The sequence below is a fragment of the Gracilinanus agilis genome, chromosome 2 (assembly GCF_016433145.1).
Source record: "Gracilinanus agilis isolate LMUSP501 chromosome 2, AgileGrace, whole genome shotgun sequence".
Classification (NCBI taxonomy): Eukaryota; Metazoa; Chordata; class Mammalia; order Didelphimorphia; family Didelphidae; genus Gracilinanus; species Gracilinanus agilis.
Genome location: NC_058131.1, coordinates 719,686,509 through 719,704,299, shown reverse-complemented (window position 1 = coordinate 719,704,299; position 17,791 = coordinate 719,686,509). Strand labels below are relative to the sequence as shown.

General features: G+C 39.8%; 1 protein-coding gene and 1 pseudogene across 1 annotated transcript in view; both read left to right on the top strand.

Moving 5' to 3' along the window:
• Positions 1 to 15,929, top strand: part of LOC123234444 (lipase member K-like) — a 31,572-nt gene extending 15,643 nt beyond the window's left edge. Inside the window, exons 6-8 of the mRNA XM_044660344.1 lie at positions 7,611 to 7,682; positions 13,252 to 13,323; positions 15,690 to 15,929. Of these exons, the coding sequence (XP_044516279.1) occupies positions 7,611 to 7,682; positions 13,252 to 13,323; positions 15,690 to 15,929 (384 nt within the window). The remainder of the gene's footprint in view (positions 1 to 7,610; positions 7,683 to 13,251; positions 13,324 to 15,689) is intronic.
• Positions 15,930 to 16,481: 552 nt separating this feature from the next.
• On the top strand, positions 16,482 to 17,541 carry LOC123234443 (annotated as a pseudogene).
• The last annotated feature ends 250 nt before the right edge of the window (positions 17,542 to 17,791 follow it).

Here is a 17,791-nt window from a genome sequence, read left to right as displayed (position 1 = left end):
TTTTAGTGACAAGCATATGAGGATGAGCTAGGTTTCTGGCATTCGGAATACAGAAACAAAAAATCATTCAGCTCAGATCTTCAAGGAGTTTAGATCTTTTGGAGGAATGGCCTTGAGACACTGAATTGAGGAAGATGGTGGGGCATAGTAGTATATAAAGAACTGTTGACTATTTGGCACCCAAGCCCTGTCTCTTCTGTCGCTGATTACACTCTTTTCTATTTGAGTTTCAATTTTCTCCCCTGAAAAAAAATGAGGCATATGGACCAGCTGCTTACTAAGGCCACCTTTGGCTGTGATCTTTGACTGTCTATGTGACCTCAGGCAATCCATTTTCTCTTTCTGGACCACAAGGATCTGTTTTTAACTATGAGATAAAGGGGTTGGACCCAGTAATCCCCAAACATTTTCTAGAATGCAAACACTATGGATTCCATCATGCAACCTGACCTTTGGCTTGCATTGCTCAAATTCAGGGTGTTTCATCCTTTGGCATCGCATTCCAAACTTCCCAGCCTCTGCCCTGCTGGTTCTTGCTCAGAGATGAGTATGTGGTCTGAGGTGACATTGCTGCTTATTCTCTATGTGACCTAAGACAAGTCATTTCTCCACCCTCAGCCTCAGTTGTCTCTTTTATAAAATGAGATAGTTGGACTAAATAATCTCACAAGTTATTCTGATCAAGAACCAGTGAGAATACTTTGTTAAGATACATAATAATCAAGAAGAGATAAACTTATAAATCCTTGCCATTCAATAATAGAGAAGAGGAGAAGTTGCCAAGTAGGGAGTGATAGACAGTGAAAGGGGGAGTGGGCTGATCAAGGTAATCTCTATTGTCCTTCACCATTTTGCTTAGTTCATCTCTCCCATCCCCACCTAACTGTTATTAGCATCCAATCAGCCCCTTCCCAAGGGAATCTGAAAGACCAAACTGTGATGCCAATTTCATCCCTCTCCAGCCTGTCTTCTAGCCAGCTGCTAAATTGAGATTCTAGTACAGAGGGATAAATATGCTTTATCTCTCCTCCAGAAATGTTGTTGGCTCTCCCTTGGCTCAAAGATCAAATAAAAACTTCTCTATTTAGTGTTTAAAGCCTTTCACAACCTGGCTCCTGCCTATTTTCCCAGACTTATTTCTCAGTATCTAGAAGGGGCAGTGGAAAGAGTTCTGTCCTTATAGTCAGGAAGACTCAAGTTCAAAACCAGCCTCAGGCATTTACTAGCTTTCTAACCTAGGCACTTAACCTTTTTCTGCCTCAGTTTCCTCAACTTCATTTTTTAATAGAAATTTTTTTATTTTTAGAAAAAAATTTTCCATGGTACATGATTCATGTTTTTACTTTCCCCTTCACTCCCTCAAACTCCCCTCCCCAATCCAACGCGCATTTCCACTGGTTTTAACATGTGTCATCAAGACTTATTTACATATTATTGATAGTTGCATTGGTGTGGTCGTTTCTAGTTTACATCCCCAATCATGTCTGCATCAACCCAAGTGTTCAAGCAGTTGTTTTACTTCTGTGTTTCCTCTCCTGTAGTTCTTCCTCTGAATGTGGGTAGCATTCTTTTCCATAAATCCCTCAGAATTGTCTTGGGTCATTGCACTGCTGCTAGTACAGGAGTCTATTATAATTTATTTTACCACAGTATATCAGTCTCTGTGTACATCATTCTTCTGGCTCTGCTCCTTTCACTCTGCATCAATTCCTGGAGGTCATTCTAGTTCACATGGAATTCCTCCAGTTCTTTATTCCTTTGAGCACAGTAGTATTCCATCACCAACATATACCACAATTTTTTCAGCCATTCCCCAATTGAAGGGCATACCCTCATTTTCCAGTTTTTTGCCACCACAAAGAGCATGGCTATAAATATTTTTGTACAAGTCTGTTTATGTATGATCTCTTTGGGGTACAAACCCAGCAATGGTATGGCTGGATGAAAGGGCAGGCATTTTTTTTTATCACTCTTTGGGCATAATTCCAAATTGCCATCCAGAATAGTTGGATTAGTTCACAACTCCACCAGCAGTGCATTAATGTCCCAATTTGCCACATCCCATCCAACATTCATTACTCTCCCCTGCTATCATTTCAGCCAATCTGCTAGGTGTGAGGTGATACCTCAGAGTTGTTTTCATTTGCATTTCTCTAATTATTAGAGACTTAGAATACTTTCTCATGTGCTGATTGATAGTTTGATTTCTTTATCTGAAAATTGCCTATTCATGTCTCTTGCACATTTATCAATTGGGGAATGGCTTGATTTTTTATACAATTGATTTAGTTCCTTGTATATTTGAGTAATTAGACCTCTGTCAGAATTTTTTGTTATAAATATTTTTTACCAGTTTGTTGTTTCCCTTCTGATTTTAGTTGCATTGTTTTTGTTTGTACAAAACCTTTTTAATTTAATATAATCAAAACTATTTATTTTACATTTTATAATTTTTTCTAACTCTTGCTTGGTTTTAAAATCTTTCCTTTCCCAGAGATCTGACAAGTATACTATTCTGTGTTCACTTAATTTACTTACATTTTCCTTCTTTATATTCAAATCTTTCACCCATTCTGAATTTATATTGGTGTAGGGTGTGAGATGTTGATCTAAACCTAATCTCTCCCATATTGTTTTCCAAATTTCCCAGCAGTTTTTGTAAAATAGTGGATTTTTGTCCCAAAAGTTGGGCTCTTTGGGTTTATCATACACTGTTTTGCTGACATCACTTACCCTAAGTCTATTCCACTGATCCTCCCTTCTTTCTCTTAGCCAGTACCATATTGCTGCTTTATAGTATAGCTTAATATCTGGTACTGCTAGGCCACATTCCTTAATGTTTTTTTTTCATTATTTCCCTTGATATTCTTGATCTTTTGTTCTTCCAAATGAACATTGTTATAGTTTTTTCTAATTCTGTAAAATAGTTCTTTGGTAGTTTGATATGTATGGCACTAAATAAGTAAATTAATTTGGGTAGAATGGTCATTTTTTTTAGACCCTTAACTTCGGTGTATTGTCTCATAGGTGGAAGAGTGGTAAGGGTGGGCAATGGGGGTCAAGTGACTTGCCCAGGGTCACACAGCTGGGAAGTGGCTAAGGCCGGGTTTGAACCTAGGACCTCCTGTCTCTAGGCCTGACTCTCACTCCACTGAGCTACCCAGCTGCCCCCATGAATGGTCATTTTTATTATGTTAGCTCATCCTACCCACGAGCAGTCAATGTTTTTCTAATTGTTTAGATCTAGTTTTAATTGTTTGGAAAGTGTTTTGTAGTTGTGTTTGTATAATTCCTTCCTCCACCCCAAATCACTTAGCATATATTTTGCATTTACTTCTGCATGCACATTTTCCCACCCCACTTCCACTGGCATGTAAATTCCTTGAGGGTGTAGATTGTGGTTGTGCTAGTCACTTAATTTCTCTGGGTGTCAGTTTCTTCATCCATAAATGAAGAGGACTGGACTTAATAGCCACTAAGCCTGCTTCTTTTAATTTTAATTTAATTTAATTTTTTAATCCCTTACCTTTTGTATTTGTTTTGGTAGATAGATTCCTAAGTATTTTATATTGTCTAGGGTGATTTTAAATGGTGTTTCTCTTTGTAACTTGCTGTTGTGATGTGTTGGAAATATATAGAAATGCTGATGAATTATGTGCATTTATTTTGTATCCTGCAATTTTGCTAAAGTTGGTGATTATTTCTACTAGCTTTTTACTTGATTCTCTAGGATTTTTAAAGTAGACTATCATATCATCTGCAAAGAGTGATAGCTTGGTCTCCTCACTGCCTATTTTAATACCTTCAATTTCTTTTTCTTTTCTAATTGCCACTGATAGTATTTCTAGTACAATGTTAAATAATAGAGGTGATAATGGATATCCTTGTTTCACACCTGATCTTATTGGAAAGGCTTCTAATTTATCCCCATTGCATATGATGTTTGTTGATGGTTTTAGATATTTACTGTTTATTATTTTTAGGAAAGGTCCTTCTATTCCTATACTTTCTAGTGTTTTCAGTAGGAATGGGTATTGTATTTTGTGAAAGGCTTTTTCAGCATCTATTGAGATAACCATGTGATTTCTGTTTGTTAGCTTGTTGATATGGTCAATTATATGGATGATTTTCCTAATGTTGTACTATTCTTGCATTCCTGGTATAAATCCCACCTGGTCATGGTGGATAATCCTCTTGATCACTTGCTGGAGTTGTTTTGCTAGTATTCTATTTAAGATTTTTGCATCTATGTTCATTAAGGAGATTGGTCTGTAATTTTCTTTCTCTGTTTTTGATCTACCTGGCTTTGGAATCAGTACCATATTCGTGTCATAATTTCCTCAACTTTAAATGAGAAGAATGATAGACCCTATCTTGCAGAGTCATGAAGATAAGCAATAATCATATCTGTAAAGCACTTTTCAGAGTGCCTAGAACATAGGAGGCACTTAATGCTCATTCCTTCTTTCTTCTCCTCTATCTTACAGACTGTATTTTCCTGACATGTTGGTCTACTTGCTGATCCTTATAGATAACATTCTATCATCTACCTGTGTGACTTTACACAAGTCTGTCCCCATGGTTGGAATGTACTTCCTCCTTGCCTCCACCCAGAGATGTGCTGATAAATTTTTTGCAACTACTGGGGAAGGGGTGGTGGTGGTGGTGGTGTAACTCATGACACCTTTTTAAGTTTAATTTCAATGATTATTTTCTCCACCACTTTTTTCAGGCTCACAATCAACAAAACAATAAATTAGACCCTGGTTTGGAGAATTTGCTGATTTTTAAGGAGCAAATGATCACACTAAAAATTTAACAGTTGGTACTTCAGGGTGATTCTGCCTCTGCCCTTCCAAGATCAGCTTACCTGACGCCCCAGTTATTAGCACTTCCCCCACCCCAAATCACTTAGCATATATTTTGCATTTACTTCTGCATGCACATTTTCCCACCCCACTTCCACTGGCATGTAAATTCCTTGAGGGTGTAGATTGTGGTTGTGCTAGTCACTTAATTTCTCTGGATGTCAGTTTCTTCATCCATAAATGAAGAGGACTGGACTTAATAGCCACTAAGCCTGCTTCTTTTAATTTTAATTTAATTCAATTTTTTAATCCCTTACCTTCTGTCCTAGAATCAATACTGTGTATTGGCTCCAAGGCAGACAAATGGTAAGGCCTAGGCAATGGGGGTTAAGTGACTTGCCTAGGGTCACACAGCTAGGTAGTGTCTGAGGCCAGATATGAACCTTGGACCTCTCATCTCTAGGCCTGGCTCTCAATCCACTGAGCTGCCCAGCTGCCCCCTAAGATTGCTTCTAACTCAGACTCTGTGATGCTCTCTCTGAGTACCTAGCATTCGTAAATACATAAGAAATGCTTTTTGATATGAATTGCAGTTTGGTTATGTTTATCCTTTCTTTTTTGCAGGCTCTGTTATGTGAAAAAAAAATTTTACCACAAACCAAGTTCAATCGATTCCTGGGAACCAAAATATGTAGCCTCCATATTTTTCGCTGGATATGTGAAAAAGTATTCCTGGACTCCATTAGCGCTGACTATCACAACTTAAATATGGTACATGGAATCACCTTCCCCTTGGGGGTGGGTTGAGGAACAAGTTCCTCTCCTTACCAATACCAGCATTATCTGGAAATACTACTCATGGGCTAATTTTCTTCTTAATTCAATATTTCTAAAAAATAGTAACAATGACAAAACCTGTTTTCATAGGTGTAGGGGCAGCTCACAACCTATCGAAAAGGCTTTGCTAAATTACAGGCTCATTTAAAGATAGAAGGGACTTTGCAGGTAATTTAGTGCAACCTCTTCATTTTATAGATAAGGAAACCAAGGCCTATGGAGATGAAGTGACTTGTCTAACATCACACATAGGATCATTGATTTAGAGATGAAAGGAACCTATGATGTCCTCTAGTCTACTTTGCTCATTTTACAGAGGAGAAAGCTGAGGCCCAGAAAGGTTAACTCACTTGTGTGACTGTCCTCAGGTGACCAAACCCTTCATAAACTTGGTAGCCAAGTTCTTGGTGATGAGACCCTGCCCACTGAACAGAGATGGTCCTCAATTGACATTCTATCTCTCCCCAGACTGCCATGGCCTCTGTACCTTCCCCATCTATGATCATGGAATCACAGAACCCCCCCCACTCCAGTTTGGAAGTGACCTCAGAGCCTTTTGGATTAGTGCTTACTTAAATAACTATCCCTCTAGACCTCTGCTGGCAAACCTATGGCACACATGGTGGAGGGGGCTGTTCCCCTTCTCCTTTCCACATGTGCCTGAGTACATTTCTCATTTCACAGTCCTCTCTGCCCAGAGGCCCAGTCGAAGTGCTTCCTCCCTTCCCTGCCATCTGGCCAATACTCAGGGACCTCTAGCAAGGGGAGGTCCACTCTGATGGTCCATCCCACTTGGAAACAGCTGTTCTTCTGGTCTATTTGCCCTATACAGCTCTAGCTTGCCTCTCCGCAGTTTTTAGTAGAAGCTACCAATTGCCCAGTGCTCCTGGTATGGGCCTTGAGAGCTCAGGGTCTCTAAGAAAATAGGATGAATTCTTGGGAATGATTTCAGATAAATTTTGCTGCTGTAAATTTGGAGAAATAATGGAGAGATGATCTAAGGGAGACTCCAATCCTCTGCTATATTCAGAAAGTCCTGTCAGAAATCCCCTCCTTCTTCAGTGAACTTGTCAGAAACTTATCTTTCTCCTTCAATCTTTTGGAAGGAGGGAAGCCCTCCTACTGACAAAGAAATAATCAATACCTCAGTAAGTTCACAGTCACCTAGATATTAATGGGCACCACAAACCTTCTAATATTAGCAGACTAAATGCTGTGGGGGTAAGGGAGATGGAGAGTAAGACCTAGGATGCTCAGAACCTGTAGGTAATGGGATGGATGTAGCACCGATTCAATTCAATGTCACTCCATTTTTCTCCTTTTCTCTCTTCTCAGAATTTGGTTTAATGGTACCCCCTACTGGCCTCCTAAGGCCACCACTTTTTATTCTCAACTCAAAATCTATGATTTTATGGATCTCAGTTCTGTCATATTTATTATCTCTGTGGTTTGACATGTCATTTTGTCTCAGGAAGACTCAATTTCCTCATCTGTAAAAATGAAGACATTGGAGTATATCTAAGGTTTTTGACCTGAGATCCATAAGCTTACCTTTTAAAAAATAACTGAAATGCAATATAATTGATTTTCTTTTTAATCTCTTATATTTTATTTTGCATATTTAAAAACATTATTCTGAAAAACTATAGAATTCACTAGATTGCTCAGAGTCTATGACATAAGAAAGGCTTGGGGAATCCCTGATTTTGTTGATCTCTGAATCCCTAATTGCTTCTAAATCATGATCCTATGAATCTCATCTATCACTTTTTAACTGTATGTTCTTGAAAAAATCATCTCCCACTCCTGTGCTTCACTTTACCTCTTTGTAGAATGAGGAGCTAGGATAAGACGATTGCTTGGATTCAGATATTATGGCTTATTCTTCAAATAAATGAAGCATATTGGAAATCAAATATTATAAAATATTATCAAATATTATAAAGATGCATCTTTCTTTCCCAGAGTCGCTTGGATGTCTTCATTTCCAATATTCCTGCAGGAACATCTATCCAGAACATTGTCCACTGGGGACAGGTACTGATCCTGAAGTCCTTATTATTCCCACCTTCAGGCCCCTTCTCCTGCCCTAGAGTACTCAAAGAGCCTTTATGAAGAAGAGTTGATATTTCTGTAGGAAGGTTCCCATCTCCATGACACTTGAAAGGGTCCTGAACTTGAGGAGACTTTACTGAGATCTGAGTTGAAATCTTAGCTCCCATTCTTACTATTAATGAAAATGACTCTGAACAATGATTTAAGCTCAGTTTATTCATACATAAAATGGGATAATCAGAATATTGCTACTAACTCAGAATTGTTATAATGAGTATGTCTAGGAACATTTTAGCAAATTTCTCTGAGACTGTTTCTTCAGCTATATAAGGGGGCTTATAATAATTACATTACCTACCTCACAGAAAGCTTTAAAAAACAAAAGAAAATGCCATATAAATGTGACCTATTATCATTTAATCTCAGTTTTTCTATGTGTGATTGCTCTCTCTCTATGCCTCAAATTTCTCCTCTGGACAATGGGCTGTGCAGAGGTTTCCTCTGTACAAAGGAAGGCTTGGGGGAGTTTAGGTTGCAGAGAACATATAAAAACATTTCTCTCTTTTCAAGGAGAAGGCCAGAGACAATGGCACCAGTTATTGCCTAGTGTGACAGCCAGGGGAACATTTGACCATATGGTCCTGCTGATCTGTTTTTCTTTTGGCTATAGGAGATGGAATATCAGAGGCTATATTAAGAAATAGGATGTTTCAAAGATATCAGAACTTTTTTTTCAAAACAAGGTGGTTCTACTAGATTTAATTCGATTCAAAAGACATTTCTTAAGTGCCTCAAGCACTTGAAAAGCATTAAGGATACAAAGTTATTAGTAATTACTAGGCAGGTGCTAGGCATTAGGGATACAAAGTATTTATTAGTAATCATGAGGCAGGTGTTAGGTCAGTGATGGTGAACCTATGGCACGCGTCTTAAAGATGGCACACAGAGCGCTCTCTGTGGGCATGCGCGCTGTCCTCCCTCCTCATCCCACCCCCAGAGTTCATTACTAGAAAGGCAGAGGGACTCAGACAGAACTGCTCCCCTCCCCCTCTCTGCTGTGCCTGGAAACATTTTTTTCACATCGCTCACCACTGTCCAGCAGCCCAATGGGAGCACACAACAGGTAAGGTGGCCAGCTCATGGCAGCAGAGCTAGAGGGGAGAGGAGTACTCAGGCCACTCTCCTGCCTCTCTCTATATTCACTGAGGAAATTTCTCACTTTGCTCACCCCTCTGCCCAGCAGCCCAATGGGAGAGATTCCTCCCTCTCCTGTGTGGGGTAAGGGAGGAATCGGGGTGCTCCCAGCACTGGGTGGGGCAGGGCAGGGCATGCTATGTAGTCGATGGGGGTGGGGCACAACATGGTCTCTAAAAGGTTTACCATCACTGTGCTAGGTATTAGGGACACAAAATATTTATCAGGTACTAGGCATTAGGGATACAAAGTACTTAGTAGTAATCATCAGGCAGGTGCTAGGTATTAGGGACACCAAGGCAGAAATTCAATAGATGCTGCCCTCAAGTAGTTTGGAGTTTACTGGAAGATTTACTTTATACATAAATCAGCAACTAGAAAGTCTATATAAATATAAATTAATTTCAAGAGAAAATTAGCATGAACAGTGGGGAATTGGAGGAGTTAAGCTAGACCTAAAATGTGTTAAGCACTGTGCTAAGCACCAGGGGATACAGATAAAGGCAACAAACCAATCCTTCATTCAAAATAGCTCATAGCCTAATGGAGGAGATAACCTGCCAATGTGTAGGTCTATACAAGAGAGACAGAGTAGATGCCATGGAGCTGAAGAGGAAGCCAATTAGTAACTGGGGAGATCAGGAAAGACATCCTACAGAAGGTCATTTTTGCTTTGAATCTCAGAGAAGCCCAGAGAAATTAAGAGGTGAATGTAAAGAGGGAGAGTATTTCAGTTATGGGGTGGGGGCAGCCGGTAGAAAGTCAAGGAGAGAGAATATGGTGTGTCATGCATGAGTAAAAGCTGGGGGCCATTGTAGCTGGAGCTTTTAGAAAGGGTTAAGGTATAAGAAGATTGGAATGGTAGGTGGGGATGAGGTTAATAAAGAAATTTGAATGCTAAATGGAGTATTTTATACGTGGTCAGTGAGCCACTGAATCTTATTGGGTAGGTAAGTTGCTGGAATCCCAGCTCCTTGTTTTATTGGAAGCAGAAGGAAGGGTGAATTGGAGTGAGACTGGGGGAGACTTGAGTTAGAGGGACAAGTTAGAAAGCTATTGCAGTGTTGCAAGCATGAGGTGAGGACACCTTGAACCAGAGTGGTGACTGTGTCAGTGGAGAGAAGGGGATGTATTGGAGAGATATCATACATGAAGGTAAATGAAGGTCATGCTTTAGAAAAAGTCACTAGATTTGTCAAAGAAGAGGCCATTGGTGATTTTAAGAGGGCAAGAAGACCATTTGTACAAAGACTCAGAGGCAGAGAGTGGAATGAGAGAATAAGAGCCCAGACACACACATGCATATGCAAACATACATCTATATTTCTATGTACATATCTACATCCATACATTAATTTATTTTAATTTATTATTTTCTGGAAACTTTTATTTAATTAATTTAGAACATTTCCCCATGGTTTCAAGATTCATATTCTTTCCTTCTCCTCCTCCCACCCCCTCCCATAGCCAATGTGCAATTCCACTGGGTTTTACATGTGTCATTGGTCAAGATCTAGTTCCATATTATTGATATTTGCATTTGGGTAATTATTTAGAGTCTATATCCCCAATCATATCCCCATCAACCCATATTATCAAACAGTTGTTTTTCTTTTGTGTTTCTACTCCCACAGTTCTTCATCTGAATGTGGATAGCATTCTTTCTCATAAATCCCTCAGAATTGTCCTGGATCATTGCATTGCTGCTAGTAAAGAAGTCCATTATATTTGATTGTACCACAGTGATTCAGTCTCTGTGTATAATGTTCTCCTGGTTCTTCTCCTTTCACTCTGGATAAATTTCTGGAGATCTTTCCAGTTCAAGTGGAATTCCTCCAGTTCATTATTCCTTATAGCACAATAGTATTCCATCACCAGCAGATACCACAATGTGTTCAGCCATTCCCCAATTGAAGGGCATCCCCTCATTTTCCAATCTTTTGCCACCACAAAGAGTGTGACTCTAAATATTTTTGTACAAGTCTTTTTCCTTATGATCTCTTTGGGGGTATAAACACAGCAGTGGTATGGCTGGATCAAAGGGCAGGCAGTCTTTTATGGCCCTCTGGGCATAGTTCCAAATTACCATCCAGAATAGTTGGATCACAATTCACAATTCTCTCAGCAATGCATTAATATCCCAATTTTGCCACATCCCTTCCAACATTTATTACTTTCCTTTGCTGTCATGTTAGCCAATCTACTAGGTGTGAGGTGGTACCTCAGAGTTTTGATTTGCATTTCTCTAATTATGAGAAATTTAGAACACTTTTCATGTGCTTATTTACAGTTTTGATTTCTTTATCTGAAAACTGCTTGTTTTATTTGATAATTTCCTGTAGGATAATATCCAGGCTTTTCCTTTTGTCATGATCTTCTGGTAGTCCAATAATTCTTAAATTGTCTTTCCTCAGTCTGTTTTCAGGATCTAAGGTTTTGTCAATGAGGTTTTTCATATTTTACTCAATTTTTTGTCCTTTTGATTTTGTTTTATAAATTCTTGCAATCTTATGAAGTCATTTGCTTCTAGTTGTTGGATTCTAATTTTTAAAGACTGAATTTCATCTCTGGCTTTTTGGTCATCCTTCCTCTAGTCTGATTTTCTTTGTAGGTCATCTTTCACCTTCTTTGTCTCATTTTCAAGCTGGTCAGATTTGGCTATCAAGACACTATTTTCTTGTTTTAATTTGTGTATTTTCTTTTCCCTATTGTCTTCAGCTTCTCTTAATTGTTTTTTGAGTTCTTGAGTTAATTGAATTTTAAGTCCTTCCAAAGGCTATGTTCAATTTGCTGGAGTTTCCGTGTTTTTGCTCAATGTTCCTTTGTCCTCCTCTGTTCCATTTGCTCTTTGTTCATTAACTGGATAGAAGCTGTAGATTGTAATTTCTTTTTTCTTTATCTCTTGTTTACTCATATTTTCCTTCTTTCCCCCTGTAATTGATGGTAATCTTTGCTGGATCTATGAGTTTGGGCTATTCTTTCCTGAAGGGTCTTCTTCTCTGCTCTGCTGATTGACTAGGTTAGGCTGATGGTTTTACTGAGCCCTGAGATCAGATCTTCCTCAGCTGGCAGCAGAAGCTGAAGGTGTAGGTCAGTGATTCCAAAGTGGGTGCCACCACCCCCTGGTGGGTGCTGCAGTGATCTGGGCGGGAGCAGTGATGGTCACAGGTGCATTTATCTTTCCTATTAATTGCTAATTAAAATTAAAAAAAATTAATTTCCAGGGGCTCTAAGTAATATTTTTTCTGGAAAGGGGGCGGTAGGCCAAAAAAGTTTGGGAACCACAGGTGTAGGTGCTTACAGCTACTTTCAGTACAGGCTATGGGGGAGGGGTGTTGGATCTTCCCTGCCCTCTGAAGACTTCTTATCTGCCCTATTGATAAGATTAAGCCAGGGTGGAGTTGATCTGCAGAGCTGGATGTGCCCTGAGGCCAAAACCTCCAGAAAAGGGGAAGTGGCAAGATGGAATATTTTGGCTGCAACTAGGTTGCCCTGTCTTTGCTTCTCCTCCAACTGCCTTCCTGCTGTCTGTGTTCAACACCCTGAGCCTGGAACAGCTGTGCTAGGAAGGCAATCCCTCCAGACTAGCTCCCTTGCCTACTGAGAGATTCCAAGAACCGCTGGAGCCTCAACACAGTAGGTGAGGGAGGAGTCCTGGGATATTCCTTCTTCCTTTCCCTTGAACTCAACAGTTCAAGAATTCAGGATTTTGTTGGCATACTTTTTAAGTTGAATCCAGTAGAAGGATCCCCAATGTCTGTCCTCTTGTTAGATTTGGTTTTCTGTCCCCTCAAAGTACTTTGTTGTTGATTGGTGTGGAAGGGTTTTCAGAGGTCTGGAGTTTTGCTGGGTCTAAGCTGCCATCTTTCTAAATCCATACATTAACTATAGCTTACGATTCTGGTGGTAAACAGTTGGACTGATAGTGACAGATGAGCAGAATGTAAGCTCCATTTGTTTTTCTTGGTCTAGTGGCTTCTCACCTATGAATACAGGCTTCATGACTGCCTCACCTCACATACTTTTTCTTTATTCTCTGATTCTCTAGGGTTGAATCTTATGGGCTATGTTTCTTTATGAATTGTAAAGAAAGAATTTTCATGCTTGCATAGCAATAGGAGCCTGTGATTTTACTGGTATGAGGAACTCAGTGAAGAAATACCTTCTCTTAATGCAAGTTTAGCACCCTCTGTATAGTCCTGATGGGCTTGTGAAAGTAGAATAGGCAGTGTGTGTATGTGAGAGGCAAGACTTGAACCAAGTCTTTTTGGCTTAGAAGCCAACTCTCTACCCATTATATTGCACTCTTTCTCTTCTCTGTGTATCAATCAGATAATTCTTTTTCTCTTAATTCTAGATTGTTACATCTGGGCGCTTGCAAGCATTTGATTGGAAAAATCCAGCCCTGAACATGAAGCACTATAATCAGGTATATACAGTCAGATATGCTCAGTCTGTGTGAAAAACTATTCCAAATCAAACTGTATGTTTTTCTAAAGTCTAGAATCTGTCTCTAATCCATTTCAGATTAATGCCATTAAACAGAAAGAAACCATTTGTAATTTGACTGTGATACCTATATAATCAAAGGATTAAAGCTGAAAGGGACCCTAGAGCTTATTTAATTGAATTCCCTCCTTTCATAAAAGAGGGTCAGATAATGAAAGTGGTTTGCCTACAATCACTATAGCCATAAAAATAAAAAGAGAATGTGTCTTGAGAATTCAAAGATAATTTTTTTCCCCACAATCCATGAGGTCTCCCTATGATATAGTGGATTGATGCAGTCATATTACCTACATAAACTCAATCTGTCTTTAAAGCCCCATCAGACTTCCTTTAGTCCTCAGATATTTCAAAGATCCACCTAAGGAGATTATAGTCAAATGCTGAGGGGAGCAATGATCTCTAGAAAGTGAAAAGAGCTTTAGACTTGAACTCAGCAGATCTGAGGTCAAGATTCAGCTCCCCCCACTTCCTAACCGACCATGTGAGAAAATGACTCTCTGAAGCTCAGTTTTCTCCTCTTTAAAAGGGATCTACTATTTCTGGCACTTCCTACCTTTTAGAGTTGTTTTGAAGACAGTATTTGGTAAACCTTAAAGCACTCCATGAATCTGAGTTGTCCAAGGAGGGCTTGCCCTTTGTAAGGGGAAAAAGGGGGTTTTATGGGTTCAATATGTTAAAAGATGGTAACCAGAGGATTGAACTATTATCAATCCTCAGTTAAGAATAATATCAAAACAAAATTGACTTTTATGGAAGTTTACAATTGAGAAGAGAGAGAGGAAGTAAGGAAATAAGAATCTATCCCACTAATTAATCCAGGTAGATCTTACCCCTCAGCTGAGGGTTAAAGGGCCTGAGGCCTGGAGGTGAATGGAGCAAACTTTATTCACAGAGTCTATAAAAAGAAGTTCAGGAAAATTCAGTCTTTAAACTCATCACATGGAACAGTCTCAGTCATGAACCAGCAAAGCTCCCTCATATACCCTTCACAAAACCAGAAGCTTCTCACTCACTCAGCTACCTCTTTTTAAAAGGGTCACTTATGTGTCACTTCTAGTGCCTTCCCCTAGCCTGCGTGTCCAATCACAATAGATGATTCTCATAGAACCTTTAGGGGGTGGGTCAGTCGATTCTGATTCATCACTCACTCTAGCATAGGTGGGTTAGAACCTCCCAAGATTGGAGGTACTCTCACCTTTGGTGATTAAATCTAAAGATGGGCAGTGTAGACTTAATCTAATTATCACACCTTCAGGGATCACATTTGATTCTGGGTCTAAAACTAGACCCTATGTGAGGGGAGAACCATGTAAAATAGAAGTTAGGGAACAAGCCAGCAAATAGGGTACCTTGCAATTAGATCATAGGATGATCAGTTGAAGGAATTCAGGGTGTTTAGATTGGAGAAAAGAGGGAAAGGCAGTGTGGAGACATGATAATATGATGTATTCACAGAGCTGTTATGTGAAAGAGAGGTTTGGTTCTTTGTTAGGCACCAGAAAATTGGGTTGGAAAAGTGGGTAAAAGGCCTGGGATGGGGAGGGGGAAATCTCTGTTTCATATAAGGGAAGACTTCTAAAAGTGAAGAGGATGCAAAATCCAGTGGTCTACCTTAGTAGACGGTGAGGTCTCTCCCACCGGAGGCCTTCAAGCAGAGGCTGGATCATTACAAACTGGGGATATGGCAATGGGGATTCATGGTCCCATAAGAGTTGGATTAAAAGGGTTCTGAGGGCCCATCCACCCCCGGGATCCTGCTTCTTACCTCTAGGTAGGAAACAACTTTGGGGGAAAATCTAGGAAAGGGAGGTTGTTTCCCTGCCTAACATAGGATAGAGGCATGAAGTCCTCAAGTGACTAGAAAGTCCAGCCATCTCTTGAGGGTCACATGCTAGATATGGTGAACTTGCACTTTTAGAAATTCTGGACTGTGATTTTCTGACACCAAGAAAGGGTTCCATTATAGTTCTGTATCCCTGCTGGTAAACTTGTCTCATCTCAGCAATTGGTTATCAGCAATGAGTCCACTTACACACCTGGATTGAATCTATTTTCTGATATCCCTTTGGTGATAACCAGAGGGCAGCTACTACTCTTTAGCTTTTGCCAGCACTTCCTATAAGTGCGATCTATGCAGTCAACATGCTCTCACAAGACCATGGCCTTTCTTGAAAAGACTGTGCAAGACTTGGACCATTGCAGTCATTTGCTTTACCCTTTCAGGAGAGATTTCTTTTATCATATGGTTTTCTAAGAAAATACTCACCTCCCTTTAATTATATTCAGGTCACTCCTCCTGTGTACAACGTGACACTGATGAGGATACCGACTGCCTTATGGAGCGGGGGAAAAGATGTGATGGCCGACCCCACAGATGTGGACAGTTTGCTCCCTATTTTGTCAAACCTCATTTATCATAAGAGGATTCCCTACTACACTCACATGGACTTATGCATTGGAGTGGATTCACATCTGCAAATTTTCTATGAAATACTTGACATGATAAAGAAAAACATGCAAACTTAAATAGTTTGTAGAGGTGTTTTTCCCTCTCTTTAGAAGACTGGACTGGAAGATGTGGGAAGACATGGGAAGACTTACTTTCTAGGCCTTCTGCTTTGAGAGGGTCACAGAGAAAAGGCAATGACTGTTTGCAATATGTTATTGAGCAACATTGCTAATTAGTGTGGAAGAAAGTCTTGTGATTCTACATTTCATGGTGCTACCTGTTATCAAAATGATATTTCTCTGGGCTTCTATATCTATATCATGCAGAAATCTACATATGTACACATATATGAATACTACAAACATTGTTGCTTAGAAAAATATTCACAGAGCACTTTCCTTAGCTAATTGAATCTTCCCTTCCCAGTGTTGGTCTTCCCACATGTTTATAGAAATTCAGAAAAAAGGAAAAGAAAAGTTGCCAAGTTAAATCAAAGATACAAAGTCCTGGGTAGAATTTTAGATGTACTCACAGAACAATAATAAGAGTAGTGTTCAAGCAAAAGCACAAGAAGGACATCCATGAGAACAAGAGGCTGTCTACTATCTGTGCACCACCTGTGAATCTTCTCTTCCAGTACACAGGCCAATATTGAGATTGATTCTCTCTATGATGGTATTAACTTCTATACCTCTATCACCTGGGCCCATTTTGAAGAGCTGAACACTGACCTCTTCTGAGACATACTGGACCCCATTTAAAAGGCCCTCAGAGATGCCAAGCTAGATAAATCACAGATTCATGTCATCATCTTGGTGGATGGTTCCATTCAAATCCCCCAAATCCAGAAGCTTCTTCAGGACTTCTTTAATGGCAAGGAGCTCAACAAGAGTATCAATCCTGATGAGGCTGTTGCCTATGGTGCAGCTGTCCAGGCTGCCATCTTGTATGGAGAGAAATCTGAGAATGTACAGAACTTACTGATGCTAGATGTCACTCCTCTTTCCCTTGGAATTGAAACTGCTGGTGGAGTCATGACAGTTCTGATCAAACGCAATACCACCATTCGCACCAAGCTGATGCAGACCGTTACCACCTACTTTGACAATCAGTCTGGTGGGCTTATTCAGGTTTATGAAGGTGAGAGAACAGTGGCAAAAGATAAAAACCTGCTTGGCAAGTTTGAGATCACAGGAATGCCCCCTGTGCCAAGGGGTGTCCTGATTGAAGCTTCATTTGACATGGATGCTAATGGCATCCTCAATATCTCTGTTGTGGATAAGAGCATAAGCAAGAAGAACAAAGAAGCCATTGAGTGCATGGTCCAGGAGGCTGAGAAGTACAAGGCTGAAGATGAGAAGCAGAGAGACAAGTTGTCTTCCAAGAATTACCTTGAGTCTTATGCTTTCAACATGAAGACAACTGCTGTGGATAAGAAACTGCAAAGCAAAATTGGTGATGGAGACAAAAAGAAGATCGTTGACAAATTCAGTGAAATAATCAACTGACTGGAGAAGAACCAGACTGCTGAAAAAGAAGAATTTGAGCATCGGCAGAAAGAATTGGGAAAAGTTTGCAACCCCATCATCACCAAGCTGTATCAGAGTGCTGGGGGCATGCCTGGTGGGTTCCCAGGAGGTGGAGCAGCCCCATCTGCAGGTGCTACCTACAACTGAAGAGGTTGACTAAATGTTCCAGAAGAAAAAGCATTCCACACAGCTTTCCAAAAATTGAAGGACTCAAGTTTGTAGCCATAGCAGTAGCAGTTTAAAAAGTAACATTTGTGTAAACCTGGGCATCCGAAATACTTGAATGTGGGCAGAGGGAGAAGTGAACAACATTGCACTTCATCAGTATTGTATAAAAACAAGTGGAAATATGATTCTTGTCCTGGAGAATTAAAATCTCTTTAAAATTGGCAAAGAAAAAGAATCCTTTC